This window comes from Bactrocera latifrons, unplaced genomic scaffold (assembly GCF_001853355.1).
Source record: "Bactrocera latifrons isolate USDA-ARS-PBARC rearing strain unplaced genomic scaffold, ASM185335v1 scaffold_52, whole genome shotgun sequence".
In the NCBI taxonomy this organism is placed as follows: Eukaryota; Metazoa; Arthropoda; class Insecta; order Diptera; family Tephritidae; genus Bactrocera; species Bactrocera latifrons.
The window spans coordinates 885,844-901,713 of record NW_017537179.1 but is presented as its reverse complement, the minus strand read 5'-3'; the positions used below and the strand labels follow the sequence as shown (position 1 = coordinate 901,713).

The 15,870-nt window shown below is 36.4% G+C and overlaps 1 protein-coding gene across 2 annotated transcripts in view; it reads left to right on the top strand.

The window, feature by feature from the left end:
- Positions 1-14,792, top strand: part of LOC108974023 — a 30,803-nt gene extending 16,011 nt beyond the window's left edge. For both annotated transcript variants that reach the window (XM_018941595.1, XM_018941594.1), the window contains exons 2-6: positions 8,276-8,566; positions 8,644-10,910; positions 11,006-12,216; positions 12,286-12,387; positions 14,360-14,792. In XM_018941595.1, the coding sequence (XP_018797140.1) occupies positions 8,444-8,566; positions 8,644-10,910; positions 11,006-12,216; positions 12,286-12,387; positions 14,360-14,664 (4,008 nt within the window). In that variant the 5' untranslated portion in view covers positions 8,276-8,443 and the 3' untranslated portion in view covers positions 14,665-14,792. The remainder of the gene's footprint in view (positions 1-8,275; positions 8,567-8,643; positions 10,911-11,005; positions 12,217-12,285; positions 12,388-14,359) is intronic.
- Positions 14,793-15,870: the final 1,078 nt, after the last annotated feature.

Genomic DNA, 15,870 nt, shown 5'->3' with positions numbered 1-15,870 from the left:
TTCCATTTCTCCTTGTGCGTCTCCAGTGTTTTTGAAATTACAGTTGAACTTACCTGACTCGAAGCACCATAATTCACAAAACACTTCGAATTATAACTTTCATTAAAACATAAATAATAAAGTTTTATGCATTTGTACATAACGTATATTTTGTAATTTTGGAGAGAAGAGATTTTTCTATAGTGCTTCGTAGTGATCGTCAGTTGTATTAATATTCATATTTAAATAGGAATTTAAAATTGCAAAATAATTCGTTACATCATCTTTGGAAGGTGCTTGAATAATTTCTGCTTCAGCATCCTCATCGATTTCCACGACGTTAAAAGTCATATATAGTATGTATGTACGTTGGGTCTGAAATATCTATTCGGTTCTACAATATCATCTTCTATAAATCCGGCTGAGCGAATCTCCTTGTCCACCTCAATATAATCTGTAATAATAACATCTGAGCAGCTGTTTACAAAGAGAGATTTCCGCGAAAAATGTGCTTTGACAATCACGTGCCAATTTAAAAGTTCGATTTATGGAAGGGTTATGAGTTATGGAAAACTTTGAGGTTAGAAATTCGGGTTATGGAAGTTCAACTGTATTTTGATTTCGTAAATTTCACTTTAGTTATTCTTTGCTAATATTTGTCTTTTTCATTTGAATTTATTAATTTGCATTCAAGCGCCAACGTACACACATACAGCTCTTGACAACTAATTACAAACGCTCGCTTTTTTGTAGGTGGCTGATGAGTAAAATTTTTGATACACCGTTATTTATACTCCTAAAAGACTTTCATTGTTCGTGTTACTCTATTTACTACTAAATTCACTCTGTTGGGTAGTTGTGAAGTTAAAGTTCTTTTAATTTTTTGCCAAATAGTAAATGCGTTACGAAGTTTAATTAAGTGCGACAGTTAATTAGAAACAGTTGCTTAAAGAATTAAAATTCCTCAAGGTGTTAATTTTTATTACTTATATTACTGATTTATAGTAAGCGTGTGCCAAAGTTGTGGTTTAAAATACATACATAAATTAAAATGTATTTTCACTTCGCGGCTACATTTTTGACCTTTGTCAGTCTGGAAAGATGTGCGAAGGAGTTTCGAATAAGGTCAAATGCTCAAACAAATTTTTGTGAATGTCTAAGCATATACAGAATTTTAAAACTATTTCCAATGTTGCCCGCAAAGAAAAAACCCGAAAAACTCCGAAATAGAAATAGCCTATCTCGCGAGGAGACCCAAAGAAGAGTTCCACTGACATTCTAAATGAAATTCAAGGCGAATACAATGTCTAAATATGCAATACAACTGCCCGAAGTTTGGCCGAATCTAGACTTCACGGGAGTGTAGCACGCAGGAACCCACTTCTGAATAAAATTCGTAGAAACGACGCTTAGACTACCAACTCTAATTGGTCAACGGCGGAACGATGTAACAAAAATTAATAGCTTAGGTCCCGTCCAATAATTCAAGAATTTGCTTCTCGCTGTGTTCCACTAGTAGTATGGTGGAGGATTAATTATAGTGTGGGGATTTTATTTATCTGGAATGGTGTTGGTCCACTCCATATGATTGATAAAATTTTAAACAAGGAGAAATACGTCGAAATCCTAAAAAATGTCATGGTGCAATGGGCTAAGCAAAATGTGCCTGTTATAAGGAAGACAACAATTCAAAGCATACTTCTAAGTTGACCCAAAAGTGTTTTTGATGAAAATTCTATCAATATTTTGGAGTGGGAATCGTCCAGCCCAGACTTAAAACCTATAGAACATTTCTGGGTGTAGCTGAAGGTAAGCAAGTTTTTGTAATATCATTATTTTTTGTTGATAAAATATTTGCGTTTCTAATTAGTTGTCGCGCCCAAATCGTTGATTCCACATGTTTTTGTTAAAATCTTCAAAACAAAAACGAATTTTAAATAAAATGTTTACTATTAGGGTTTAAGTTGAACACAGGCTTCAAACAAATACAATAAATATACGAGATTTATTGGAAAATAACATCATTTACTTCATGTAAATGTCGTCGTTTCTAATTAGTTGTCAACAATTGTACGTGTCTATAAATAATTGTATATAAGAGTTCAAATATAAATATACATATACATACATATGTATGTTACAAATGTTCGTTTAATTTTCGTCATAAAAAGGTGTTTTAGCAAAAGTTGATGAATCAAAATGATGACTTAGATATGATCCAAAAACTCCACATTTAATTTGATGCAACTGCTTGAAATCGATGACATCATTTGATTAAATTTTCTCATATAAGTTCAGAAGAAAACAAAGGAAACACTTGGTTGTGTTTGGAGATGACGTAAATATTTTCTAAAATTTGTTTCTTTAAAATATTTTTATTGAAAAAATATAATTCATGTACTATCCTTAAGTCCTTAGAATTGAAAAATCGAATGCTTTAACAAAAAAATTAGAAAACCATAACTTAATATAGTAGCTTTAATATGTCAATGATGATTAACTAAATTAACTATTTAATCGCTAAAGAGTTGATTCTTATCAATCTTTATTCACTGTAAACGCATAGGCTTTTATTCACAAACCCCTCTAGATCCTATTATCATACCTTTCAACTTCTTGTTGTTTTGTAATTGTGCGGCGAGTGGCGTTAGTAGACAGCTGTTTGATATCGGTTTGTTCGCAATATTTAGTCATTTAAATACACACATATTTACATATATGTATATATGTACATATATACCGTGACTAAGGCTTATGTGCAGTGCACTCGTTGCTGCCGTCGTTGTTTACGTTTCGCTTTGTTATTGTGACTCTTCGACTTTATTTTTTTCAGTCGGAATGTTGTGTTTATCTTCGTGTTGTTTGTGCTTTTGTACTTTTACATACTGTGTGTGCGTTTCATTGCGATAGTGGCGGTATCTGCTGAGTAGACTTGCATTGGCAGAGTGGCTGCTTCTACCCGAGTAGTTTTATATTATTTTCATTGTTTGTTTTCATGGTATATTTGTCTTAAATGCCGAAACAATTTTAAGTGCAGCAATATTGTGTGCAACAACAACAATACATTCATGTTACATTTTTTGCTAAAATTGATGCATCTGTAAGTATATACATACATACATATATGTACATATGTATATTTAAATGAAAACTTATGTGAATATGAACCCGGCATTGAAATCAACCTTATATACGCTGTTTGCGATTCGAAATTTTTGTACTCGCTATCTTTGTGCGCTGCTCCTAAAATGTCATATAAAAGTAACAACAAAGTTATCGAGTTAAATGTGTACAATTCAGACGCAGCCAGTTCAGACGCGGACTGCTCGGTTTCAAATCAACGATATGGTCGGAAATTTGAATTTTTATACCCTAAACAGGGTATATTAAGTTTGTCACGAAGTTTGTAACACCCCGAAGGTATATATATAAATGATAAAGTATATATATAAATGATCAGTATGTCGAGCTGAGTCGATTTAGCCATGTCCGTCTGTCTGTCTGTCGGTACATATACGAAATTGATTCTTCTTCCTCTTGATTGGCGTAGTCACCGCTTACGCGATTATAGTCGAGTTAACAACTGCGCGCCAGTCGTTTCTTTTTTTCGCTACGTGGCGCCAATTAAATATTCTAAATGAAGCCAGGTCCTTCTCCACTTGGTCCTTCCAACGGAGTGGAGGTCTTCCTCTTCCTCTGCTTCCCCCGGCGGCTACAGCGTCGAATACTTTCAGAGCTGGAGTGTTTTCGTCCATTCTTTTAATTCGCTCAACTATGTCAATGTCGTCGTATATCTCGTACAGCTTATCGTTCCATCGAATGCGATATTCGTCTTGGCCAAAGCGCAAAGGACCATAAATCTTTCGCAGAACTTTTCTCTTGAAAACTCGCAACGTCGACTCATCCGTTGACATCGTCCAAGCCTCTGCACCATATAGCAGGACGGGAATTATGATTGACTTATAGAGTTTGGTTTTGCCTACTCAGTCCGAAGTAGCACCTGGTGGCAAGAGTTATCCTGCGTTGGATTTCTAGGCTGACATTGTTGGTGGTGTTGGTGGTGCTGGTTCCAAGATAGACGAAATTATCTACAACTTCAAAGCGATGACTGTCAACAGTGACGTGAGTGCCAAGTCGCGAGTGCGACGACTGTTTGTTTGATGACAAGAGATATTTCGTCTTGCCCCCGTTTCACTGCCAGACCCATTCTTCCTTAAGCAGAACTAACGGCACGGGTGTTGAGGCCGATGATATCAATATCATCTTCATACGCCAGCAGCTGTACACTCTTATAGAAGATGGTACCTTCTCTATTTAGTTCTGCAGCTCGAACTATTTTCTGCAGAAGCAGGTTGAAAAAGTCGCACGATAAGGRATCGCCTTGTCTGAAACCTCGTTTGGGATCGAACGGCTCGGAGAGGTCCTTCCCGATTCTGACGGCTTACACATCCGTATAAGTTTTGCAGGGATACCAAATTCAGACATCGTGGCATAAAGGCAGCTCCTTTTCGTGCTGTCGAAAGCAGCTTTAAAATGGTGGTGAGTGTCGATTCTCCTTTCACGGGTCTTTTTCAAGATTTGCCGCATGGTCAATATCTGGTCGGTTGTTGATTTGCCAGGTCTAAAGCCACGCCGATAAGGTCCAATCAGGTGGGCTTTAATCTTTCACACAATACGCTCGATAGAACCTTATATGCAATGTTGAGGAGGCTTATCCCACGGTAGTTGGCGCAGATTGTGGGCTCTCCTTTTTTGAGGATTGGGCATAGCACACTTAAATTCCAGTCGTTGGGCATGCTTTCGTCCGACCATATTTTACAAAGAAGCTGATGCATGCTGCTTATCAGTTCTTCGCCGCCGTGTTTGAATAGCTCGGCCGGCAATCCATTGGCCCCTGCCACTTTGTTGTTCTTCAGGCGGGTAATTGATTACTATAGCATATAGCTTCCATACAAACTGAACACATAGTTACTAACAGAAATGTACCTGTGAAGGTATTTAGCTTCAGTGCAACCGAAGTTAACTTTTTTTCTTGTTTTTACTATCAATCAGAATGGACTACACCAAATATTAATTTAATATTTAAATGTTGTTTTCTTTATAATTTACTGAGTGTGCCTTTGCTTTTGTGTCAAAGAAATTGCTTATATTTTATTAATGTCAATTCAAAATTAATTGTTATAAAAAGATGAGTATATGTGGTAGTTAATAAAAGGATTTAACTGGGGAAAAATATGTAAGTTTACACTAAATAACCTATTAGTTTGCTTTTAAAATAGCCGTAAAACGCCAAATGGTTGCTAAGCCAAAACTCATGTGCGTTTCTGTAAGTATTAAATGTAATAATTTAAAAAATAATTTTAATAAAAACGGAGTTACTTCTACGCCTTTAAATTTATTTAAACATCTTAAGACGCTTTCCTTTTTATTTTATTTTTTTAAACGCAAAGGATTTAGTTCGAATATCATATTATTTAAAACAATAAATGTTATTTTTTTATGAATATTTTATAAAGAATAGAAAAAACTTAGAGTAACAAAATTGAAGGCTTATTCCTAAAAGAGTATGAAATTCGCGACATAAATTTATACTTGAAAATATTAATAGTGGGTATTATACATACATAATCTTCTAGCACATTCACGGTAATTCCTTTTAAGCAAAATTTGAGACCAACATAAAAATAAATTATGCAACATTTATGAAAATTTTGTGCAAAGTAAGACGGGAAAATTATTGGTGTTGCTGGACTCGGGTGAAGGCACAGAGGGACACCAAAAGAGAATTCGCCGATAATGAGCGACAAAGGAGTCTCCCTGTAAACGTCAACTAAGGAATACCTCCTTGGGGCTTTAGAGCGGGCCAATTTTTTTGCATATAAAATCGTGTATGTGAGAAATATTCTATGCTTAATTCTGAACAACAAACGTAAGGAGTTAGTTAACGTTTTTGACGCGGAGGGAAGCGTGTTTTCATCAGAGAAAGGTGCTGCTTGCATTTGGTACAGTTTCTTCGATTCGCCTGCCTCCAACGCTCGACGAATCGAAGACAACTTTGTCAGTTATCTCTTTGTATACAAGTTATTGCGTTATACTGGTCCAAATATTATCTCGTAAGCATTTTATTTTTGTTTTTACCCCATACTAGTTTCATGATTCAATGCTGGGAATATACAATATCAATATGTTTGCTTATATAGATTGTTGTTAATATGGAAGCCTACATTCATGAATGAAACATTGAATAAATATATTTTTATATATTGTATGTAGTATATAGATATATGAATATAATGTATCAATTTATATGGTATTTAATACTCCATATTTCTAGCGTCAAAAGGAACAGAATAACAATAAGTATTGGAAACTTATTTTTGGTACTTTGTGTGCTTTTGTCATTCTTCTGCAATAACATCTTTGATTATATACTTCCTGCTGATTATCATTTTTCTAATTTGTATGTCCAGGTGCTCCCATATGTGCTTATAATTTAAAATAATTTTATTAGAACTGTTTTAAGTGTAACTGCTTTTAACACTCACAATGTTAGTTGAAATGTGTCAATAATTTTTCGAAATTGCTTAATATCGTCGGAACAAACTGTCCACTACCTTCTGGTTCCTACTTTGCGTACCATGAATCCTTGATCCCAGTCCAAAATTCTTCAGTATTTTGAACTCTTCCTTTAACAATTTGAATCTTATCATCACTACATAAATATTCAATGGGTTTTACGTCGGGAATTGGCGTTGTTCTGCTCAGGATGTCAATATTTTCTGCAGTGAGCAATTCTTCACATTTTTAGCAGCGTGCTTAGGATCACTGTCAAATTTAATTCGCAAGCATCAATTCGAATGCGAATGGTTCCATAGTATTTTTGAGAATGTTGAGGTATGAAAATTGGTCAATTTATATCATCTATCTTCTCAAATATTCCAATGTCATATGTGGAAAACGCTCCCCAGACCATCACGCTGCCACCGCTGTGCTTAACGGTTTTAGTGGTGTATCTGGAGATATATGCTTGACACATGCGACGATTGACAATTAGTTTGGCATTGGATCCAATGCGATTCAACTTTGTTTCATTGCTCACAAGTACTTTTTTTTTCAAAAGTTAACGTCATTTTTAATGTTCCTTGGTAAAGTTCAGCCGTGTTTCTACGTTTCTTTTGGACACCAATTGTCAGTTTTTGACTCTTTCGGCCAAACAACCGAGCATCATTGAGAAGCTTTCGTACAAGTCACTCTGAGACGCTAGACTCTACTTCAGCCTCAATCTCAGCCATAATCTGTCGGGAATATTTAAAAGGATCAGTCTTACTTTTTCTGACAATGGTCTATAAGCATGTTCCGATACTTTACGTGCAAAAGCTGCGGATTTTTTTATTTTTCAGCAAATTATGACCACCTTTATCAAAATTTGTGGCGTTATAGATATACCATTTTCGCCGAACAAATCATAATTTTGTCAATCTGAGTTTGATTCCTGTTTTTATTGTATGGTTCAAAAATCATTATACTTTTTTCCAGAGTACAATGAAACTTTTTTCCCCTTTTGAATATTTTGAGTATATTTAACTGCTTCAGTTAAAACAATGTTTTCTTCCATTGCTGCCAATTAATCAAATCAAATGTGATCGTAAGGAGTAAAATCAATAAAGTAAGCATAATAATGGCATCAGTTTACCGTTATAAATTGTGGAAGTCAAGATATATACTAACGTGAGAAATTATGGCGATGCTCTTATTTTGAATAAAAATAAAAACTGATTTCAATAATTTATGTTAAATGTATTCTATTTACGTAATAATTTTTAAATAAGTTCAATTCTCTATTCACTACATATTCTACTGAAACTGAACGAAGCTTTCCGAGAAGAGCTCGCAGATTGTGCTATTATTTTTGTGTTTACGAATCAAGAAAATCTCTGCTGAAGAGAATTTTTTTTTTTTCGTTTCAGACCAAATTTACTGCGCTCAAAGAGAACTTCTATTTCTTATTCGAAATATAATAATTTTTGTATATTTCAAATTTATTTTAATAATAAATTGTAGTTCATTATTGTTTTTACCGGAACTACGTCGGTATGCGCAGTAATTGACACTGAAGTAGTTTGAATCAGCGCACGATCAATATTTAGGTTATGTGTATACGTACAATATATTCCATATTAAAAGTCATATTGAAAGAGTCAGCAAAATTTAGAAAGTAGTGAATAAACTGGAATTTAAATTAAAAAATATTATTTAATCAAGTTTTCTAAAGTATTTCTTTCCTATTTGGTTTTAGGTAGATGTACATTTGTATATATGCTTATTGCACAAAATACTTAAATTGCAAAACGTAGCAGAGGTATTTATCTAATAAAAATAAACTGCATACACTAAAGTAGGAAAGGCAACTGCGATTATTCTTGACCAAGCGGAAATATATATTGGAGACTCCGTCGTTTTGGACATGTCATGTCAGCACGTATCACGATTCAATACAACAGCAACGTCAGTTTTATCTGAAGATCAGGACCCGTATGTGTTCACAGAAACAGTGCCAACTACGCCACCCATTTTATTTAACGCTCAGGTGCTTATAGCTCCCAATAATTTTTTTTATAGAATCGCATTTATCGGTAATTGAATATGTTTTCGATATATGTGTAGAAATCGCGAAGCAAGGTATACATAGACGCTCACGCAATAACAACTACTCCAACCCCAATACAAAGTTTATCCCCAATACCAGCCGTAAGTGCAGCAGCTCCAACCATAGAAACACCAACGCCGGCGGCATTAGCATTCGCCTCACCAGTCACCAACAAACGACAAATACCAACAGTTACAACCAACGCAAAATCGAAATTCAATCAGAAATTACCATTGGGACCCTTGAATGGCAATAATACAAAAACGCAGGCGGCATCGACGTTGGCTGCTGCAACGGGCCACAATGGGCCTTCAGCAGCGGTCGCGACAAAAACGGTTTCACCTTCAACTGTGAAGACAACAAATTTGCAATCTCAGAAGCAGATTCAGCAGCATAAGAAAGCTTTGAATGTGTGCATAGTGCGACCGCAACAGCAGCAACAATTGGCACAGGCTGTGCGACAACAACATAATTATAAAGTACAGCAGCAGCGGAAGCAAGCCTCATCGCCACCGCCCCTATTTCAGCACACTCCCTCTCTATGGCAAACGCCATTGCTATTGGATACGGGGTCGGCGGTGGTTAGCCCACCGACATCACCCGCTTCGTTGCCCTCTCCGCCGGTTGCGGTTACACCAACACCTACCTCGGTAACATTACCGATTGCTGCAGCTACAGCTATGGTTAGCCCTCTGATTACAGTATCAGCGACAACATTGCCACCATCTAAATTTCATCACAATACACTGGCACAGCATTTGCAAAAATTAGAATGCATTAAGAAGCCAAAGAAACCCATTTCTGGGGGCAATGTTCATAACGGTAAGCCTATAAAACAGTTTCAAGTGCAACAAAATATTCAGGAGCAGGACACACCATTGAAGCAGCACCGTACACCCTTGTTGTCACAGCAGCAGAATCAACAATTAAGTGGTATAGGCGCCAAAACTGTTATTGTTCAACCGACGGCGGCAATCTTGCATGCACATGCGGCTCAACAGTCTCAGTCGCAGACGCAAATACACAACAAGTCGCCTGTGGTTATGCCCTCTGCACCGCCTCCATTGCAGGCAATTCAGGCGGTTACACCACCTCAACATTCCGATTCCGATTTGAATGAGATTCCAGTAAATGTTATATTTCGCAAGCCGCAAACGAGTGAAATGCATCACTCACAACTCGGTGGCACTGTAAATGCGAACGCTATGACCAATACTGTAAGTTCCAGAAGTAGCGGTGTCGACAACACAACGGTGAATAGAAGGGGCTCAGCAATTGAAATAATAAACAAAACGAGCTCAACTAAGGCAAAACCTAAATCAATATCTACAGCTGTTACGGCCGCTGAAACTGTAATTCTGCCGCCGTCAACTCTACAGCCTTTTCCACATGTGTTACGCGACATTGTTTTCACGCACACCGTACCAGCGCAAATTGCGTCGCGCGAAGATACTTCGAGGCTACCTGCCCCCATATACAACAAACCTCATCTCCAACCACCTGTCGCTATACATAAACAGCCGCAAAATATGTCTTCCATGGCAAAACCATCACCTCCAACATCGGCACAACAGCTGAAATATGATACTACAACCTCTGCTCAACTTGCATGTAAGCCAGGAGAAGGTGGTAAAAACGCTGGTGACGAAGGGAAAACTCCGCAAAAGGTAACGGATGCACAGAATGTAAACGCTGTAGTCAAAACTCCGTCGGCTACTGCCAAAAATGCATCCAAACGAAAAACATCTGCAACGGCAACGGCTTTGGGGAAAAACAAAAACTATTTGCCACAATATGCAAAAAAGCGTAGCCGCAAATTGGGACCGTTGTTTCGAACATATGATAACCAAATGGTGGTAAGTGCTAATGATTCGCTAGAAAGCAACACTAATCCGCAAAAGAATCGGAATTGCCATGCTGTGGCAGTAGTAAAGATGTCTAGTGCCGAAATTGAAGCAGATACAACTTTGTTGGCCTCTAATGTAGTGCTGCCATACTGCATCCAAAAACATTGGTTGTTTATTACCCGCGATATAGAGTTAGTGGAAGGCGTTGGTGTGATTGCTACTGCAACTGGTAAAGGTGTTGGCAGTTTCGAAGCGATTTTGCAGGTGGCAAGTGATCGAGAGTCCCAAATTTCTCATCGAAAGATGCTTTTGCGGCGTCAAGCGATGCAGCTCCTCTCCACTCAATCCTTGCAAAAATTGCCGATGCAGGCAGCAAAACGCCGATTGATGTGTGTCGATCGCTTATTGAGAAAGTACGCCCGTCATGGTGGAGATGAGTAAGTGTGCACATGTTGCATTATTTTTTATTTGTAATCAAATATCATTTCAGTACGATAAATTGTCTAATTTTACTTTGGATCTAACCTTTCAGCATAATCACTCCAAAGAATTGTAACTCCGTTGGTTGTTGTAAAGGTGTTCTTGAAATTGCAGCCCAATGTGAAGATCACATTGTGGACAATATCTCGCAGCATATCTTCTTGCCGTGTACGGCGAAATTCGCCGACAACACCCAATGCCGAATTCCCGTATTTGATATAATGCATGACCTGCCACTTTGTGTAGAGCATGCGCGCAAGCGTGATGCCTATAATCGTGTCGTACATGAACAACAGCGAGTTGGGAGTCACAAATTGACCACGGCAACTGTAGCTACTGCAATGACTCAATCTTCTCTGGACTGTGATGCCGGTGATTTGTTGCGACAACTTCAACAAATTCAGCATCAGCATAAACAGCAGCAGCGACAGCAGCAGACACATATGCAGCCTAACCTACATAGCACTGCTACAGTTGGCAAGAACAAGAAATGTGTCAATATGAAAGCGACAACCACGCGTAAACGCAAAGCTCCCAATACACCGGGGTCCAATACGGTCGGTCGGCCACAAAAGCGTCCGCGTAAAATAGGAGCTAACGGAGCGCCATCTGGACCTGTTGTGTCTGCAACAATAGCTCCAATGCAATTGACTTCAGCAGTGTTGCAGCGAAAGGGTAGCACCACCTCACTGGAATCGATTGCAAGTAATTCGCAATCCTCCAATTCCCAGCCGCATTATATTTCTTCGAACATAAGTGTTAAAAATCAAACCCAAATAGCTATGCCCGCATTGGCACCGCTCAGCGGACACAATGCGCCGATCGTTAGCAACACTTTGACGGTGGGTTCGGCGCCAAAACGTATGCTTAACTTCAGCACAAGCAGCCGCGATAGCGTTGCAACTTTGGGAGGCACCGAAAATATTATGGCTCAAAATTTGAAGCCACATGAAATTAACCAACTGGTTGCACAGTTCTCTGTTGCAGTTAGTAACAACAACAATAATAATGAAAATAGCAACAGTCTCACTGCATATAGCAACAGCAGTATAAACAACACTTATAATTACTTGAGCTCAAATTGTGACTCCAACTTCACATCGGCGCTGGGCTCATCATCATCATTGCCCTCGTCAACAGAGGAATTGTTCCGTCAAGAATTGCTAAGTGTTTGTGAAAACAGTTCAGCCTATGCCAGTTCTGAGGATACCGGTTTAGGCGGACTGAGTGAGACTGAGCTGATGGTGGGTCCCAATGATGCAGGTGAGTCAAATTGTATAGGAATTCTATGAAAATAGTTAGCAATATTTCGTGTTCAACATTTTTGCGCAGACGACATACCGTTGGGAGATACACGCTTGTTAGAGGAACATGATCTAGCAAATGTTCTTAGTGCCCTACCAGAGGATGCATTCAATGAGCTATTTACAGCAGGTAAATCAACAATTGTTAAAAAACTCTAGTTTAGATAATGCTGAGTTTTCTGCTTTTTTAATTACTTAGTATATACACAAGGCGCAAATAACATTGCATATTTTACTATGAACATTTCATATAGCCAGGATGGAGTTATTTTTATCGAATATCAGTAAAAATAAAATAAATTTGTCCGGCAAGCGTTGGTTAACGGTAACTCAACTTCTTGCTTTTACCCGATCAGTGACTGATCAACATTTTACTATTTGTTATTACAAAACTTTACAATTCTTCGTTGAATTTGCATTCATTTTATTTGAAATAAAATCATACATACAGCAACATTCCTCATATACAATCACTAATTATATAGTATATATATTGAGTAAAGAGTAAAGTCACCTGGATATTATATGGTTTTATATATGGCTATATCAAGTTTTCGCCCAATTTTATCTATTTTAGGTCCAAAGGTATAATCTTATGAGTAAAAGATATAATCACCCGGAATAAGTATGTTGGATTAGGAAAGTATTGACCCGATTAAATCTATTTTCGCTAAAGAGATATAATATTATCAAGAAAAAATTCCTACTGAATTTCAATTACATATCCCATACAATGACCGATGTCAAAAGTCAACTGTAGATACTGGGGTCCACAAATTCGGTATCTAGTGGCTTGAACATTTTTGTTTGGATTTGGGCGATGTTTAGTGGTATGCCACCTACTCTAAAAGCATTTTGCGTGCAAAATTTTATCCCGTTATATTAATTGCTTCTTGATTTGTATAATGAAAAGCGAATGAATCAAATGGAGCTTAAAATTGTGTTATATAGGCGTGGTTGTAGTACGATATCGACCATTTTTGCACTCTGACATAGGAATGTGAAGAGAATCCCCGGACTAAATTTAGTCGAAATCCGATCCCGAGATATGTGGTGTCACCTAAAAATGGGCGGTGCCATGCACATCGTCCAATTTTTACCCCGTATCCCATAATATATAAAAATTAAATTCAATCATTCGGAAAATAAAAAATAATGAGGCATTATTGAACTGAAGAAGAAATAACTTCCATATGGACAATGATCCGAAACACACTGCTATTTGTGGTTTGTTTATTAGAGGATTGAGGTTTTGAACTGATCAGCACAATCACATGGTATAAATAAAAAATTATTGAGTTCACGCCCGCTGATGTGCAGCTGCATTAAAAAATACGGGATGCACAATCTAATATTGAAAGACAAAATTTTTCAATAATTTTGTGCTTTAGTTTTGTCGCACCAGCATTTTGGAAGTTTAACTTTTTACTACCTTAAAACGAACAATGAATGTAAGAATAAAAAAAGTGATTTAGTGCCTTCTTTACAATTTTATACATTTAAAAAGGTTCGGCGCTTTCGTTTTGTATCACACTGTTGTATATTGGTTTTAAAAAACCAAGAGTATCGGGTTGTTAATATACATAAGGGTTTAACTTTTTAGTTTTGTTACTGACAAAAGAATAAAGACTTCGATAGGTATGCCATGCTGTAATTTGAATAATAAATTTTTTGGCGGACTTAATATACCCTTTTCAAAGTACAAAATTTTTTAAATATATGTCGAGAGCGTTCCGCGAAAACCAGCTCTATGATACCATGATGGGCCCGGAATTACAGCGAAATCACTATCTGCATATAATTAATTTATCTCGAGTATATGTCCGCTAGGCTACATGTTGCGGGAGGATGTATTCACCAGACCGAATTCACAATATCAATGCTGAATGAGGATATTTCGTCGTGTAAGCATAACAAGAATAAGTTTATCGCGTCACTTAGCCGGTCAGTCGAATGCAAAGCTCATGAAACTTAATTTTTGCTTTAAGAAATTTAATTTGCAATGTTTCTTTATCAATCTTTTTCTTTTTACTTCGTTGTTTATGGCTTAAAAGTGGTTAGGTGTCAAGTTAAGCAAATCTTTTTTTTATATATATTTTTAGTACATCAAGAAGAACGTGAAGAAGTTGAGCGAGCTCTTGAATTGGCTGATAAGCATTTAAAGAGTCTACAACAGACCATTGGCTCCGATATTGATTTCTTAGGAGAATTTCCTGATGATGATGAGATCTTAGCTGATACCGATGCTATGTGTAACAAAATGGGCATGATGCATTCACCAGATGCTACGTCTGGCATTGACACGTCAACACTATTTATTGATAGTGGTAGCAACAGTGTAGGAGGAGGTGGTGGGAGCTTAAATTCAAGCAATATTGCTGATATACGCGGTCTTGTACAAACGTAAATGATGAGGCGAAGTAGTGGATAGTGAGTCAATGGAGACTACCTACATGAATATGAATAAAGAAATAATATTAGAATACATAAAAAGGTTAAGATAAAACAACCATTAATACAAAACAAAAAAAAAAANACAAAACAAAAAAAAAAACAAAACAAAAAAAAAAAAAAAATGAAACCGCAAAAATTAAAAAGAAAACTAAAAAGTAGTAAGATATTTGATAGAAAAAGGATTTGAGAACATTTTAGTATTTCGCAATTTTATTCAAATTACATTGTACTAATTATATACAAACACTAAAAAATTAGATCTAGTTTTGCGTTTTTACTTGACTTTATTCGCGAACTGTTGGAATGTTTTGAGATCCTTCATAACAATTATAAATATTAATAAAATTCATGATAATAAAATAATGTTAACCAATGAATACATATAAAATTAAAACGGCAATATGTCTGTAAAGTAAAACATCGTTCTAAAGTGACAATGTTACCTTATTACCAGATGTGTTTGAACCTTGATATATAGCATACTTAAAAAAATATGTTATATAAAGAATGGAATCACAACTGAAATCAAAGACCATGAAATATGTATGTAAATATTTATTTCAAAAAGCTGAGAAACGTTTTACTGAATGAATAATTACGGTATTAATATGATTGTGTAAACCTAATCGTAATGGTATATAAATATAAGTTTTAATTTATGAAAATCTGTGAACATTGAAGGAACCTAAGCAAACAATAGAGAGTAGTATGATGAGGGTGTGCTGCACGGCAACTGAAATTTCCATTTGCTGGACGGAGCGATATGTATTATCGTAAATTCACGAACATACATATTACTTATTATGATAAATGAACGGATGTCAAGTCAGCAAAAACAAAAAAAAAATTAAAATTATTTGTATATTAATTATAATTTTCAGTAGTTTTCTTTTCATTTGCTTTATTCACTATGAAATGTTTTTACAAAACACTGCTTCTTTCTTATCGTCCAATGACGTTGCTTGACATTCGTTCATTGTTTCCTAAAATTGTAGACTAATAATGACTAAAAAGTGCGTTTAACTTCAAGTAGCACGAAATTCTTTGAAAGAAATGTAAATTGATAAATTTAAGACACATTGCAAACGAGCGAAGGGAAGAACAAGTAGGGTTTTACTTAAATTGCAATTTATTATTTTCAATGCCTGCTAAGGTGTCA